At 41.6% G+C, this 12,149-nt stretch overlaps 1 protein-coding gene across 2 annotated transcripts in view; it reads left to right on the forward strand.

The window, feature by feature from the left end:
• Positions 1-12,149, forward strand: part of LOC112052182 (voltage-dependent calcium channel subunit alpha-2/delta-3) — a 39,594-nt gene that overhangs the window by 26,415 nt on the left and 1,030 nt on the right. For both annotated transcript variants that reach the window (XM_052886367.1, XM_052886368.1), the window contains exons 16-25: positions 799-1,058; positions 1,853-2,010; positions 3,634-3,762; positions 4,527-4,720; positions 5,535-5,669; positions 7,433-7,702; positions 7,893-7,989; positions 8,284-8,450; positions 9,961-10,122; positions 11,577-11,702. In XM_052886367.1, coding sequence (XP_052742327.1) covers positions 799-1,058; positions 1,853-2,010; positions 3,634-3,762; positions 4,527-4,720; positions 5,535-5,669; positions 7,433-7,702; positions 7,893-7,989; positions 8,284-8,450; positions 9,961-10,122; positions 11,577-11,702 — 1,698 coding nt within the window. The remainder of the gene's footprint in view (positions 1-798; positions 1,059-1,852; positions 2,011-3,633; positions 3,763-4,526; positions 4,721-5,534; positions 5,670-7,432; positions 7,703-7,892; positions 7,990-8,283; positions 8,451-9,960; positions 10,123-11,576; positions 11,703-12,149) is intronic.

A 12,149-nucleotide genomic window follows, 5' to 3' on the forward strand; every position in this document is an offset into this window, starting at 1 on the left:
ACCTGATGGTAAGTGATGATGCAGTCTAAGATGGAAACGGGCTAACTTGTTAGGAGGAGGATGAAAATCCACACTCCTTTCGGTTTCTACACGACATCATACCGGAACGCTAAATCACTTGGCGGTACGTCTTTGCCGGTAGGGTGGTAACTAGCCACGGCAGAAGCCTCCCACCAGCCAAATAACAATATGATATGGTGGAAATTATTTCACTATCCGAATGGACCAATAGAGAACGTTACACTATTTTTAAATTTCCTGGGGAATTTCCCATGCATAACTAAAATTCATAACTTTCAAGCAAACCGAGTAAATAAAAAAAAAAACATATTGTATTGTTGTGAGTATGAAATACATACCAATATAGAAAAGAATCTTCCTCGGCTGTCTGCACTGCAGTCCCTTCGATGCGTTGTTTACAATTCTCCTCCACAGGTCCTCATCTTTTCTAATGGTTGATGTTATAGTGTGGCCAGTGAGTAACTTAACCTGATCAGACTAGCGAATAGGTTATCGGTCGCGTGGTCATTTCCTCTACACATTGACCAGGGCTGTCAGTTTATCCAGGTTATCGGAAAGGCGACGGGCTATATGACCAAAGTAACTCAAAATCCTCTGGCAACATACAGTTGAAAGTCTAGTGGAAATGCGAAGCCGTTTCAGTATCGATATGGTTGTTCTTTGTTATTCAAACAAAGAAGAATAGACCTTAATACATATTTCCTATTGAATAACCGTCATTAGTTTCCGTCACCATGAAAAAATCGATATAATGAAGTAAGGTCCTTGCATTTTCAGTTCAGAAATAGCGTAGTTATCGAGCAGCCAGATGGCCATAGAACAATGGAGGCGAAAAGTATTTTTGAAGGGGGAATGCGAGTGATACTAGAGAAGAAGGACTATTTCTGGAAGCGGGTTATGGAACAATATACCGTGCTGGCGTCGCTACCGAAGTACACCACCAAGCACGCAGTTCCTGATAAAGCTTTCACGCAAAAGTTGGGAGAAGAGGCGTGGAAGGCTTTGAATTCTACTGACTTTTCTGTGCATCCAGATTGGTAAGAGTACTTTCTACAATAGTTTAGTTCTAGTTGCAACTAACTGCCTTGTTGATCCAGTGTTTAGTCTATCTCTTTGGATCATGCGGTCCTGGGTGCGATTCCAGGGGCATGCTATGATATTTTTTTTCTTTAAAAAAACACATGCTTTTCGAAAAATATCAACAAACTATGATCAGCTTTAATCTAAGTCTGTTACTCCGTCTACCATTTGTGTAAGAAACTTATGCTACTAGTAAGTAAACAATCAAAAGCCGTGATAGCCTAGTGGATATTACCTCTGCCTTCGATTCGGAGGGCGTAGGTTCGAATCCGGTCCGATTCATGCAGCTCTAATTTTTCAGTTATGCGTGTTTTAAGAAATTAAATATCACGTGTCTCAAAAAACCGTGAGAAAACCTGCATTCCTGAGAATTTTCTTATTTCTCCTGTTATATGAAGTCTGCCGATCCGCATTGGGTCCGCGTGGTGGACTATTAGAATAACCCCTCTCATTCTGAGAGGAGACTTGTGCTCAACAGTGACCTTAACATAGGTTGTTAATGATGTGGATTTTTTTTATTCTTTACAAGTTAGCCCTTGATTACAATCTCACCTGATGGTAAGTGATGATGTAATCTAAGATGGAAGCGGACTAACCACCCCTTTTGGTTTCTACACGAAATTGTATCGGAAGGCTTAATCGCTTGGCGGTACGTCTTTGTCGGTAGGGTGGTAACTAGCCACGGCCGAAGCCGGTAAACAATATAGAAACTTGGGCACCTAAAGCTAAGCTAACTCAATATATTCCTCAGGTTGTATTGCCGACACGTGGATCCGCACTTCAAGGATCGAAAGGATGAGATAATGCATTTCATCGAGCGACGCAAAAATGAGCCTAAATTTGCTATGAGAAAAATAACTCATTTATTTTCACCCATCAAGCCCACTGCGAGGGAGCAAAGTTATCAATGTAATTAGCTTACTATCTATCTATACTTGTAATAAATCTGTAGAGAGGTCAATTCTATACATGAAATATATTTCTAAAATAACAATCAGGGGGTGATAAGTTATCGATGCTGATGCCAAAAATGCAATCAGTAAAATTTTTGTCTGTCTGTCTGTACGTTCGTAGAAACAAAAACTAGTCGAGGGATTTTAACGAAACTTAGTACAATTATTCTTCATACTCCTGGGCAGGTTATAGTTTACTTGTATCACGCTACGATCAATAGGAGCACAGCAGTGAAGGGAAATGTTGGGAGAAGTTACTCCATTTATACAGCGATACTACTGTAATTGCTGGATTAAAGAGGTCTAAGGGCGGACGCAGTCGCGGGCGTCCGCTAGTATTCGCGATTTCGTCCGCGTGGAATTCAGTTTTTCACAAATTCCGCGGGAACCATGGCTTTTTCCGGGATAAAAAGTAGCTTTTGTTCTAATCCAGAGTAAAATCTATTTCCATTCCAAATTTCAGCCAAATCGGTTCAGTAGTAGCGGCGTTAAAGAGTAACAAACATCCGTACAAACATCCGTACAAACCTTCGCGTTTTTAATATTAGTAGGATACTTTGTTGCCTAAAAGGAAACCTACAAACCTACAACTAATTCAGCTGAAAATTGTCTTGCTGAACAAGTGATATGATTGAGATTGGTACAAATACTATTATTATTTACTTTTAGTAAAAACTATGAAGTATCTAATAACCACGTAAGTACCTACGTAATTTTGCAAAGTACTGGTTTCTGTTGTCGCAAATCAATCACAGTATAACGTTAACAAATCACAATAAAGATAAAGTGGCATATACTAATGGCTAGATAACTTTATCGATCGTCTTTATATCAAACATTTATTTAAGTACCGCCTCAATCTTAACATTCGTATAGTTATCTCCATCTAAGATACTGATCTTGGTACGTGTAACATTACTAACGACCAGCCTAAATATAGATTTATGAAAAAAGAGCAATACACGAACGTTTTTCTCATTATTGCTTTTTTTTTTAATGTTTATAATTTTTTTTAAAAAACAATTTATCGTCCTCCGCCTTTAAGGATTTTGAGTGATCCAAGTTGCTGTGAAAATACGGGAATAAAATAGCTTATCCTCGTAGTACTTCCAGATAATGTAGCTTTTTATTGTTTAATTGGTAAAAGTTTTTTTCAAATCCGTCCAGTATATAAAACAATAGTTTTTGAGTTCGTTACATACCAAAATACAAATCTTTCTTCTTCATAATATTGGTTTAGTTTTTAGTGTAGTAGTGACAAAGACTAAATTTGTGAATGATATCCGTCATTTACCAGAAGATGGTAAAACCGACACATGAGATTTTACCCAATTTTTAGCTAACAATAGAAATAATAAATACTAATTACTCAGGGCCTGTAGCTGTATTGATTCTCATTCTACAATTGCTAACGCTTCGAAAACTAACAAATTACATATCCAAACGAAAACTTTATCACGTGACCTGTCGGTAGTGAATGTCATTTCCATACATTTTTTAATTTTCGAAGCCTTTGCGATTGTAGAAAGAGAATCGACCAGCCATATGGTTACATGCCCATGCTTACGTTTTCGACTAGGCAACGAAGAACTGATGGCGCGATTAAGTAAAGAAGCTGTGGCTACATATCGATGGATGCAGAACGAAAATGCTGAAGAAACTTGTTCTGACTGCAAGCTGGGTTCTAATATAGCCTTCTTTGCTAGCGGTGAGTAACGTTCGAGTCACAGTGTATTTACAAAGAATTATTGCATTCCTTGCATCTGCAATTCCAGTCAACGGTTGATGTATTGAGGTGAAGAAATGTACAAAATGTACAACTGGGTACGTAACTAACCTTATCTTTGCAAAACATTTCACTAAAGTATGAAGTAAAATATAATATGAAACATGTAAAATATATGGATCTTTTACATAATATGTAAAGAGAGAAACTTGTAGTTTTCTGAATATTCTACGGCGAAATTGGTTAATGTAATACAAATGAACACCAGATTTTTAAATATGTATACGAATTCGCTCCTACGTTATTCGTTCTGAGAAAATAGACTTGATAGACAGACAAAAAGACGGACAATTTGTCGTAAAAAATATTAGGGATTGGGTACGACAGTTATCCAACAAAATGTACAGGGATTGAATGCATTAGGTACATTGTGTCTTGATTTTGTGACGGCCCATAAACCATAGTGATCAATTGAAAAATCCTAATCATCTAGGTATAGATTTATGACCACAAGGCCAGTTATTTGGAATCCCAAGTACAAGCAACACTCATTAAAACATCAGTTGGAAGGTACATTGTGTCTTGGTATTGTGACGGCCCATAAACCATTAAAGAGTGATCAATTGGAAAAATCATCTAGGTATAGATTTATTGACCACAAGGCCAGTTATTGGATCCAAAGTACAAGCAACACTCATTAAAACATCAGTTGGAAGGAGTTATTATTGAGGATTTACTTATGCCAGAGAGCGGGCTGATGCGCTGGCAGCTGTTCCGCGCGACGAGCCGGCACGCGCAGCCGCCCGACACCAACGAGTGGGCGCACGGGCCCACCGAGCCGTGGTACCGGCGCGCGGCCGCCGCGCCCTCCCGCCTCGTGGTGCACGCGCCTGTCGCACCGGTGCGCGTCATGCGCAACAGCGACTTGGCGCCGCCGCCTGTGAGTGCTCTTGTTGTCCCCCAATGCCAGTACTCGCCGCAACGTGGTGTCGGCCTTCCATCTCGTGGTGCACGTGACAGTCGCGTCCGTGGGCGCCATGCGTAACAGCGACTTGGCGCCGCCGCCTGTTAGTACTCTTGTTGTCTCGCAATGCCAGTACTCGCCGCAACGTGGTGTTGGCCTCCCATCTCGTGGTGCACTTGACAGTCGCGCCCGTGCGCGTCATGCGTAACAGCGACTTGGCGCCGCCGACTGTAAGTGCTTTCATTGTTCCTCAATGTACCTACACGGCATGGCGTGGCGCCGCTCGCCCGCTTCTTGGTGCACGCGCCCATCGCGCCCATGCGCAAGAGCGTCACGCCACAATCACAAACGCTGTCACCTAAATCTGACGTCCTGAATTTGGTCTAGGAACATTCGCCTTGGTCTTCCCTTTCCAAAATATGCATTTACTCCCTTTGTTATTCTCCTTCTAACAGGCCCGATTTTAGTCACTATTTCTGTTAACTAGTTTAGATTTTAGAAGAAACACTTTGTTTAATACTTACTGATTGTCTTAGAAGTCACCGACCGGACCTTCATAATTTTCTTAAAGCTCCAAGTTTTACAGCTTATACTCCATAAAATGTTGAATAATAATAATTAAAGACAAAGTTCTATAACCAAAATTCATGGTTAGTAATTCAAGAATTCTGTATTCTTTCAACTTTTATGGCGAATACCTGGTCATAACAAGCTCTTGTTGTGCTCCTTCTACGAGACCTGCCCTATCGACTATGCCAACTTTGATATCGTGCTTTATTATTATTTCCAGCTAGGAGAGAAGTGGTACTGGCTGACGGCGGCGCGCGCGCTGTCGCACCCTGACAAGGGCTTCCTCGGCGTGGCCGGCTACCACTTCTACCCGCAGCACTTGCGTGACGTTCTCAACAGCTACACCAACTTCCCTGTAAGTGCCCCCGCACACGGGAGCCACGCTACAACCATAAACGCCGCCACCTAAAACTAGTAGTGATGCAATCTTTTACTCAATGTTTGTTACCTCGTGACTTGATCAATATAATCAGTCTTATATCATCGTATTAAACATATCATTATATTAAACATTTTTTTTTAGGGGTAAATTATTTTATTATTCAACCAAAAAAAAAATTACAATAATATTAAAACTACGTACATACATATATATAACTACATATCATAAAAATTAAAAAGGAAAATTATATCTAAAGACTCAGGCGTCGTAGAATTCGTCCGAATCGACGATCATCGGTAAAGTGCCCAGAAGGCTGGCAGTATTGCCATGTTGTATGGCAATACTAATTCTTTGGCCTAAATATAGGCCAGCCTTCTGGTCACGAGAGGTGTCGATTAAGCGCTTTGCAATTTCTTTGTAAAGAAAGCGTGTACCTACTCGGACCTCACGGTCCTAGTGTTTCGACCGCAAACGGCTCAAATATGCAATCTCAGACGAGATTGCTATATTTGCGCCGCTTGAGGGTATAAAAACATTTATATTGATATCTGACATGCACTTTACACGCACATACGCCAATACATACACACCATACACACACTATACACCCCCACCACATCTTTAGTAAGGCACTTTAAAACCAATTTAATTAGTCTATTAATAAGTTTATTTTATTCTTGTATTATATTACTAAATACTCTTCACTGGATTAAGTTTATACTTTGACACTCTAAATTTCTATTGTAAATATAAAAACATGTTCCTCCTGGATGGTCCCTGGGAGGTGATGACACCTGCGACACAAGCTAACCTAGAGTAGGTGTCAAAGCAACATTTTGCGTAATAATATTGTAACTTTTAATTAAAAATAAATACGTAAATAAATGTAAGCTAAAATATTTAAAACTACTGTAAGTTTGTATTCTGTGTAATTTGTAATTGTTAAATTTTCTGAAGACTGTTATTATTGGTTTTTGCATTTTTATTTTAAATCTATTTTAAAATAGCCCACTTGGGACACTTTTAACACGGACGGCACGTTGCCAGCGGTAAAGGCGACTGCTACCGTCAGAGTGTCAATGCTTCTTTTGACTCGCTTAAACAAGCTTTGAAATGCAAACAATAAGCTATTCAACATCGATTTCGTCACTGGAGCTTATTTAAGTCCACAACGCATGTGCTCTCTTGAACTATTTGCAGTCCACCGACAAAATGGCGGACGCTAAATGCTACAAGTGTCTATAGGTCGACGGCTGCCGCTGGCGACGTGCCGCCCTTGTAAAAGAGTTCTTAAGGGTCAAACCTCCCTCCTCATAGGAGAGGGGATACGGAACTTAAACTCACCAGGCTGTTTGCGATGTTATTTAGTATCTTTGTGTTTCAAAATGTCACTTGTAATTTTTTATGGAGATGTAATTTTCAGTGGAGCATATCTACTATATAAAAATACGTTGGTTTTCCTTCCTGACGCTATAACTCCAGAACGCCGATTTCCACGGTTTTGCATTCGTTGGAAAGGTCTCGGGCTCCGTGAGGTTTATAGCAAAAAAATTCAAGAAAAGGTAGGGGTATGGTAGGGGTAGGGTAGGGTAGGGGTAGGGTAAGGGTAGAGTTGGGTAGGGGTAGTTGAAAGTTTACATCGAGTTTCACGCGGACGAAGTCGTGCGCGTCCGCTAGTTTTTTACAATTTTGAAGAAATAGAGTTTGGTTAATGTTTTGATTCCATTTTACTTTAGTGTCCTGAAGAAGAAGAGGATATCTGCGAGCCACATTGCGACGGTGTCATTTGGACGTGTCTCTTGATCGACGATGGAGGATGGATAGTGTCCACCAACGGCGTGAAAGAGGAAACAGAGGACGAACGTCTCAGAGAACATCTCGCAAACGCATACCCAGCGGCCATGTCGGCTTTGCTCAACGCTAATATTTTCAAAATACGTTGGGTACACGACTATCAGGCTGTCTGCTTCCCGCCTGTGATTGAAACTCTGAAATCTGCGGCACCGGTTAGTATGACATTTCTACTTGTTTGACTTGAGTTCGCAAAATCAAGTTTTTATCGACTATGAACGTCCGTGGCAAGTTTTAGCCAATTTCGTTAAGCGATTCGATATTTCCTGATGAACGACTTTCGCTTTTATACATACCTACATATCTAATAATAATAATCAATGCACTTTCATGCGTTCATTTCAGTTGTTATCTTCAGTATTGCGGTCAATGTGGACATCAGTACAACTACTTGTACATATCAGCAGGGAGGTTTTTACGCTTATCACCATATTGACATCCTGTAAGTAGATAACACTTTTTTATTATTGAGAAACAATACAATAGGAAACTGGCTGCATTTCCGGGTTCGACTGCCCGGTTAATCCTATGATATTACTTGTAAATTATATTAGACTTACCTGACGCCCGATTCTACTGCCTTTCATTATTTGTTGCATTATTTGTCGTAAATGTATTAAACAAATTCTTAATGTCGCATGTTGTATGGATAAAAGCGCTCTTGAGTTGAGCTAGAGCTAGGGCTCGTACATATTGAAGCACCAAGTGATATCTCGTTGTTATGTTTGGCACAAAGGTGGTCTCGCGCGTGGCGAGACTGAGGCAGAGAAGGAGAAGCGTCGCAAGTACATCCGCGAGCAGTACGAGAGAGAGAAGTACGAGCGGCTGTACGACCCGCGCGTGCTCGTCAACCGGACGCGCTTCGCGGCGTGCGACCGCTCGCGGGCGCTCTATGAGTTCCAGGTAAAGTACTGGTCGCGCAAGTGGCGACACTGAGGCAGAGAAGGAGAAGCGTCGCAAGTACATCCGCGAGCAGTACGAGAGGGAGAAGTATGAGCGGCTGTACGACCCGCGCGTGCTCGTCAACCGGACGCGCTTTGCGGCGTGCGACCGCTCGCGGGCGCTCTATGAGTTCCAGGCATACTGGTCGCGCAAGTGGCGACACTGAGGCAGAGAAGGAGAAGCGTCGCAAGTACATTCGCGAACAGTACGAGAGGGAGAAGTACGAATGTCTTTTTGGCAGTATTCGACAGTAATATGAAGGCATAAAGTTTCTCAGTTCACAGGTAAGTATGACATAATATAGAAAACGCTGAAGGTACATTTTGGTAAGCGTACGGTAGCCAATTATAGAGTTAGGACTGTGGTGGCTCAAACGTCCAAGTATAGTGTTATTAATTATACTATTTCATCGTGCATCGTGGTTGTCAATAATAATGAAAGTGATCAAAACTAAACTTCATTAAAGCTCTGGCTGTTAGAATTGCTACGCAGCTCCTCTACGACGTATGAGCCTCTCGACTTCGTTGTGTTGAAATTAAGCATTTGCTACGCCGTAGATGTTCCTACGTCGTAGAAGCTCCGTACTTCCAACATACCCCAAAGGGTACGAAAAGTGTAAGGGGAGGATGAAAATCGACACCCCTTTCGATTTCTGCTCGAAATCGTACCGGAACGCTAAAACGCTTGGCAGTACGTCTTTGTCGGTAGGGTGGTAAGTAGCCACAGCTGAAGCCTCCCACCAACGACCTGGACCAATTAAGAAAACCTCAATCGGTCCAGCCAGGGATCGAACCTAGGACCTCCGTGTTGTAAATCCACCGCGCATACCAATACGCCACAGAGGAGGATAAAAAAGTGTTTCGCCACTATTGGGCTATATATCTGTCTATTCAAGAAATATGTCGCTGACGCATGCTCCAACATTGGATGCTTTACCGTCAAAGGCTCAGATTTACAAGACGGAGGTTCTGGGTTCGATCCCCGGCTGGGCCGATTGAGTTTTTTTTTTAATTACTCCAGGTCTGGCTGGTGTGAGGCTTCGGACGTGGCTAGTTACCATCCTAGTGACAAAGACGTACCGCCAAGCGAAAGTGTGTGGTTTTTCATCTTACTCCTATTAAGTTAGCCCGCTTTCATCTTAAATTGTACTCAAGGGTACTTTACTAACCTATAAATAATAATGTTAAAACAAGTATAGCGCAAAAGAATTATGTCTTATCTTACGTTTGTATTGCATTTTTACCCGACTGCGGCGAAGCCAAAAGGAAGGGTAATGATTGTATACGGTCTAATGTGATTATGCAGGAACACTTCTATTTTAAACATAGGCTCTACCATGACCATTTTTATTCCTATGCATTAGTCTATTTCAATCTGAAATATTTTCTTGTTTCGTTCTTTTTAAACCCCTTTTTACGTAGTCGGGTTATAGTTTTTAAACTTTATTTTTTAATGTTAATAATGTTTGCAGCGTACTCCGAAGTCGTTGGAGCTGTTACGCCGGACCCCGAACCCGTGCAAGTGGCCGCTGATCGGCACCGAGGTGCCGGGCACCAACCTGCTGCTGCTCGCCGTCTACACCAACTGCAGCAACACCGGGAAGCCGGTCAACAATCCGTTTTATAATCAACTGGTAGGATTTGGCAACTTACGTATAGCTTGGTAATTTCGTTCATGACATTCCCATGATATGCGGGCGATGGGGGGTAAAGGACTGCGCAGGTATGAGATCGTGCACGCGGGGCAGAGGGAAGCACTGCACGGGTATGAAATCGTGCGCGCGGGGCATCCCTACCCCACTGCCGACTGCGGATTATCGGGAATGTTACGAACGAATTTGGCAAGGTATACTTAATTTCGAAAATAAGAGGGCATACATTGTCACATTTCGGTAGTTTTCAGCATTTCATTAGTTGACGGTATCCTACCTTATCCTTACTGCACTATGTTATATCTAACCCAGTTTTAAGGCATAAAAAGCTTTTCATATGCCACATCGAAGGACCGCCAGGTAAACGTTGTATAGGTTGATCCTAGTCCCTAAAGACCTACACACATTGGGAAGACGGCATTTGAAAAATAGCTGGACGGGAATCGAAACAAATTGCCCAAGTTTGAGAAAAATAGCAATACTTAGAAGATCCATTCACCTGAAAGGGGTTCCTAACAGAATAAATATAATTATCTATTAACAAAAAATAGTACAATGTAAATAGTGTATTTGAAAGAACTTGTAAATAGTGTATATTGTAAATAGTGTATTGTAATAGTACATTTGAAAGAACTTCAGAGTGTCAAACTTATACCCGGTCCAGTCCTCAGTTTTGACGAACGTGTGTAGATACGAAAATTGGTAGTTTGACATGCCCCGTATGAACCGCATTACTTGATGTGACCTGTGTGTTTAGTGGGAGCTTACCCAAAGCAATCGACGACGGCTAAGTACCTAACGGAGATTTTGTCACTAGCCTGAATGCTAGTTTTATTTACGCATTCCCGCTACGTAGAGTTCGTAAACGAAGTTTATGAATACACACACAGACAGATAAAAAATAGACGACTAATTATTTTGCCGATTCGTATACAATTTTGACGAAAGCAACGAAAGCTTTATATATTCGTCTATTACATTCACTGTGAATTTCCTGTATTCTCTGCGTGTGTGAAGTCTGCCAATCCGCATTGCGTGGTGGACTATTGGCATAACCCCTTTCATTCTGAGAGGAGATCCGAGCTCAGCAGAGAACCGAATATGGGTTGATAATAACTTTCTCTGTATACTTACACACTTATACTAAAGCTATACTCGAGAAGTACTGTTTACCAACAAACAACTTAAAAGAGAAGGTATAAATCGCTAGTCATGACACACCTAATAATAATTATTATAAACTTGTTCTTAAATTGATGAAAATAAATTTGACTAATAAACTTAAAACAATTAGATAAACTTAATGTATTTTGAATAATATTTTATAAAACAACATAATTTAAAATAAAATTACATGCGTATTCTAACCTCATTTCCTTTGTTAGTTAGTAAACAGTACGCCTCAAGTATGGCTTTAGTAATCTAAATGTGTACAGGTGACGATGGACGACGGCGACGAAGGGCGCGTGCGCATGGCGGCGCGCCTCGCGTGCTGGCGCAACCGCGTGCCGCTGCCGGCGCGCGCGCCGCACACGGCCTGCTACCCGCACGACTACTCCACGGTGAGTGACCACTGCTTGCCAGACATCAAGTCTTGAGTTGAGTGAAGGACAACAGTCACCCACTGTCATCAATCCTAACAAGGAGTGACGACAGTGGGGACGATATTGTTACGCGATCGTGTCCAAACCTTTTTTTAAGTCACAGGCGCCAGTTCCCCGCTTCCTCCTTAAATTGTAAATCGATTAGGAGGGAGCATAAGTCCGGACGTCATGCCTGCCCTCTAGACAAGTGAAACTTCGATTCTCTTTCTACGATCGCTAACGCTTCGAAAACTAAAAAAAAAATATGGGAATGACAGATCTTCATCACGTGATCCGTCTAGTTTTCGAAGCGTTAGCGATCGTAGAAAGAGAATCGACGTGCCACTCGGCTTGGAGAGCTGGAACGCGATAGTCACTCACAAAAGCAGCTAAGGATACGACCGTTCGTAACGTTGTTAATTGAGT

The sequence above is a fragment of the Bicyclus anynana genome, chromosome 17 (genome assembly GCF_947172395.1).
Source record: "Bicyclus anynana chromosome 17, ilBicAnyn1.1, whole genome shotgun sequence".
Taxonomy (NCBI): domain Eukaryota; kingdom Metazoa; phylum Arthropoda; class Insecta; order Lepidoptera; family Nymphalidae; genus Bicyclus; species Bicyclus anynana.